General features: G+C 49.6%; 1 protein-coding gene across 1 annotated transcript in view; it reads left to right on the top strand.

Moving 5' to 3' along the window:
* The first annotated feature begins 3,119 nt into the window (after nucleotides 1–3,119).
* The window catches only part of prdm1b (PR domain containing 1b, with ZNF domain), an 8,325-nt gene continuing 6,683 nt past the window's right edge, over nucleotides 3,120–4,761 (top strand). The window contains exons 1-2 of the mRNA XM_008423057.2: nucleotides 3,120–3,261; nucleotides 3,354–3,644. Of these exons, the coding sequence (XP_008421279.1) occupies nucleotides 3,474–3,644 (171 nt within the window). The 5' untranslated portion in view covers nucleotides 3,120–3,261; nucleotides 3,354–3,473. The remainder of the gene's footprint in view (nucleotides 3,262–3,353; nucleotides 3,645–4,761) is intronic.

A 4,761-nucleotide genomic window follows, 5' to 3' on the forward strand; every position in this document is an offset into this window, starting at 1 on the left:
CCTGCCGGTTCCCGGTCCGACCTGCCGGTTCCAGGTCCGACCTGCCGGTTCCAGGTCCGACCAGCAGCGGCAGGTCAACAGGTTCATGGTTTTATTTTCTGGTTGTTTCAGAATCTGCTGAGGTTTTTTCCAACGTTTCGTTTTTTTCAGAAAACATCAGAACCTGCATCAGAACCGGCATCAGAACCTGCATCAGAACCGGCATCAGAACCGGCATCAGAACCGGCATCAGAACCTTTCTGTCCAGTTTTATTCTGTCACATCTCATAACAACCAGTAAAGAAAACGGATTTTATTTAACACAGCAACTGGAATTACTGGTTAGTTTCCAGTATCTTCCCAACATCATGGCCTCCGTCAGTTTTTTAAAAAACTGATTGTTTTTTTTTTTTTTTTGCCAAAATCACTTTTGGTAAAAATAACGCAGGTCATTATTTTAGGCAGGTTCCTGTGATAAAAATCTGAAAAGTGTGGTGTGCATTTATTAGAGTCAGAACTCTGTAGAACGTCTTTTATCTGCAGGAGATTTTCTCTCCTCCAACTTCGAACATCTGCAAACTTACCACAGATTCTCTATGGATTCAGGTCTGGACTTTGACTAGGCCATTCTCCTTTATCTGGATGTTCAGGGTGGTCCTGGATTTATCACCACAGCATGACGCTGCCATCACCGTGTTTCACAGGTGTGTTCAGAGATGCTGAACTTTTTCTGGTTTTCCTTTTTGTCAGTCAATAAAGATTCATGGACGTATTTAGGGGTATCGGTGTATAACTGGCTCAGCAGAAACACAAACAAGCCAGAACAAAGTTTAAAAGGTGTCGATACTTTTATAGCCTGGTTGGAGCCAAAGGGGAAGAAACAGGATCAGGAAGTGATTCCTGGTGGGAACGGCGCCTCCGGATCGGTTCCGTCAACGAACCCGGAGATCTTCAGGACCTGATCTGAGCCGAGTTGAAGACCCAACCGAGTTTCACCTTCATCGCTCCGCAGGCCGCCGCACGTCCTGCGGCAACGTGGCGGAGCAACATGGCGGAGCAACATGGTGGAGCAACATCCAACCTGCAGCAACATGGTGGAGCAACATGGAAGAGCAACATGGTGGAGCAACATCCAACCTGCAGCAACATGGTGGAGCAACATGGAAGAGCAACATGGTGGAGCAACATCCAACCTGCAGCAACATCCAACCTGCAGCAACGTGGTGGAGCCTTTGACTAGGCCATTCCAGAACCTTTATTTCTGGTTTCTGGTTTAAAAAGCTAAAAAATAATAATAATCGGCCATCTTGAAAAATCGCCATTATCTTGATATTCAAGCAGTTAATGGAGGACATGAAAAACATCCCACCTGAATCTTTCAGTTTTTATGTTTGTGACGTGCTGTGATGGCGGTTCCCTGCTGTCTGACTTCATGGCCGTGTTGCTGTCTGAGATGCTGCGGCCTGCTTCATGCTGTCAGACTGGTTCTGCTGGGTTCTCGAATCGGATCGCATCGTTTTCCCCCCCGATTCAAAACCGGCTGCTTGTTTTTCCTCAGGTTCTGCTTGATGTGAGGTGGAAGTGACACCATGACAACGTGTTGATGCATTAAAGTGACATCATTAGTCATATCTGCCCACAGCGGCCTCAGTCAGTCGGTCGTCATGACAACAAGCTGTAAGTAAAACAAAGAGCAGGTGGAGGTTTCACCTGAGCGCCTGAACCTGCCACAGTTTTCCACCAGCTGAGCAGCTGCTTCCTTTCTCTAACGGACGGCGGGGCAGAACCTCTGCGTGGCAACAGGGGCTGATTTGGAGCAGACTGTTACGAAACAGCCAGGTGTGTCATTTGGTCTCAGACGGCTTCGGTAAGCCGACCTCAGGTCTTCTCTGATCTGCTCCCCTCCCTCCATCCCGGTACGGCGAGGATTCCCTTCGCCCGTCCTGGATGTGAGTCCAGGAGCGCCGTGAGTCGGCCGACCTGCTGTCCTGGAGCGACGGCTCTTTAGCCTCTGAGCCTGAGCCCAGACTGTCTGCAAATTAGAGAAATTAGCCCAGTCGGGCGCGGGTCAGTGAAAGAGCCTAAATCCTCATCTCTCCCCGCCCCACCACACAAACAGCTCCAGGTTTAACCCCCAACGCTGGCAGTAAAGCTGCCCCTTGGAAAGCAGCACCATCTGGCAGCCAATTTAGCTTTTCACCGGCCGAGTTTAGACCGAAGGCGAGAGGAGCTCGGCCCGTTTGACGGTACAGCTGTCATAAGAAAAGTCATATTTACCAAGTTATTCATCCATTTATGAAAGTCACAGTTTCAAGCTAAATATTTCGTTAGCTCAGGCAGAGCTAAGTGTTTAGTTTGGAGCTAAATAGTAACTAAATACTGATCTAAACATTTAAATATTGAGTTAGAAGCTAAATTTGATTGTATAACTTTACAAACGGCTCATTGAGACAAACTGGGAGTTGAAACAGATTCCTCACATTTATTAGGTGTCAGTAAATGAACAGTTTATTAATAACTGCTTCAATCAAAGCTGCGTTCTCAGATCTTCATTAAAGCTTCTGGATGCTAATGTTTGCTAAAATGGAGCAAAGATGAGAGATGCTCCTGCTGGGTCGAGTCGGACCAGGAGGACCAGCAGCGGGAAAGTTGCCCTTCGACATCCCACCTGGTTCAGGTTCTCCTCCTGCACTGGACCAGCATCTGGACCTGCACAGGTTCTGATCTTGTTCCAACACATTTTCCAGACTGAATTAAAGCAGACTTAGAGAGGCGCACGCGTGTGTGTGTGTGTGTGTGTGTGAGTGTGAGGGATGTAGGTCAAGGCGATACAGTGGCAGCAGATTGCTCATTAAGTGCCAAACCAAGCAAAAGTCTCTGTTTTCCAGTGGCACCAGGCCGCCATCTGCTCCTCCTTTATTCATTCATTAAGACGTCTTCTTTGTGTGCGTGTGCACGTACGTGTGGAAGCATTCATCACAACAGCCACTTGCTGGTCGGCCGCACGACGTCACCCCGTGTTGTTGTCCAAAAGCAGCAGTAGCGTGTCAGATGGCCGCATCATGTGACCGCGGCGGCCGGTGATTGGACGGCACACGCAGCTAAAACGGTTGGCGCTGTCCCGGCTCAGGAGTTTCTGGAGAGGGTGATGCAGTGACCACAGGCTGAAGGAAAACCTGGACTTGCTGGAGAAGAAACCCAAAGAGAACGAAGAGAAGGCCGAGCGGTCAGGAGATGACGTAGCCAAAGACACGATGGTCCAGCAGCTGAATGAATGTGACGGTGAGTCTGAAGATGCATTTAGATGCTTCCTCTCTTTACCCTCAGGTTAGTTTAACTTTTACTCAGTCGTCTCTTCTGTTTTGCTTCTCCAGAGTTTGAGCTTTAACCATCACTCCTGAAAAAGGGCCTTCCCAATAAAACCAAAGCAACCGGATCCAAACCAAAGGCCAAAGCCTGAACCTATCACCTGACGTCTGAGAATACCTTGAAGAATGAAGCTGGAGAGCACCCAGTCAGACATGAGCACCTGGAGGGAGGTGGACTTTGCTCTCAACTGCACCTACATTGTTCCAGACCAGGTGTCGGACCCGAGCTTCAGCCTCCCCAAAGCCATGACCTCCATCCCACGCAACCTCACCTTCGACTACAGCGCAGACAACGAGGTAACTTGTTGAGTTTCATCCTCCATCGCATCGATGTTTCTGAGTTACACAACGCTGTCGACCCGACTGGGTTTACAACAATAGGTCTGCTGAGCTCTTCACAAACATCTGTGGTCAGGTGAGGTCATGATGCAGCTAGTTCCCATGATCTCAGCCTTAACACCGGAACCAAACCCACCCAGACGATCAGAACCAGCAGCGTTTTGCTCTAAATGCCTCTCTGCCTTCGGGTAGATCGGTTCTGCTGAATGCGTCTCACCTGGGAGGCCTCTAGCTGTTCTGAGATCAGTTATGACCTCTGACCTGCCTCTCAGTCGGAAGCCCCTGAGGTGGATGGGTGTGTTGGGTGCATTGCTGTGGCTGAAGACAGATTCATTATCTTTTAAGGAAGAGGGAGCCGTGTCACACTCACTTGTTTTGTAGTCAACACTCAGTTTGTGGTTGCTGTCCCCTTCCTTTTTTATCCTCAGCAAGGCGACACTTTCTGTGCTCGTTCCTCTTTTGCAGTTCTCAGACTCTCATCTGTTCCTCCTCCGCCTGCAGCCGCCGCTGCTGCTGCTGCAGATACAATCAAACTGTGGCCTCATTGAAGGTCCCTCACCTTGTTTGGTGCTTTTACTGATGTGCGTCTAATAATGCTTGGTGTGCACGTTTAATGCAGCGCCACTGCATGCAGCAGGGGAATCAATATTACCTCTGGCACGGCCCAAACGGTCTTTTTTTCAGCTGCACAGTTTTCCTTCCTACTCCTGTGGTGAGAGTACCTTGCAGCCATTCTTTAGGGAGGGACCGTGAGCCGTCTTTTGGAAATGTGCCAAAGGAAAACTACGGTCAGACTTGGAGGTGTTTGCATGAGGAAATCAGTAAAAGGCACGTGGCAGATGGAGCGTCAGCAACGGGTGGCCGTAAGATGGGCAGGAGGGGTGCAGAATCTGGGCAGAGGGGGAGGGGGGGATTCAGGATAAAACCAGATGATTAACTTTCGTTGGGGTGAGGAGTCCGGCCAGGCGGCAGGCTTCAACCTGGAGGGCACACAAGCCATCTGAGGAAAGGAGACGGAGGGCCTCAGGAGGGTGATCGCGTGGGTCCACATGGGAAACCCCCCACTAGTACCATT

The sequence above is a fragment of the Poecilia reticulata genome, linkage group LG11 (assembly GCF_000633615.1).
Source record: "Poecilia reticulata strain Guanapo linkage group LG11, Guppy_female_1.0+MT, whole genome shotgun sequence".
Taxonomy (NCBI): domain Eukaryota; kingdom Metazoa; phylum Chordata; class Actinopteri; order Cyprinodontiformes; family Poeciliidae; genus Poecilia; species Poecilia reticulata.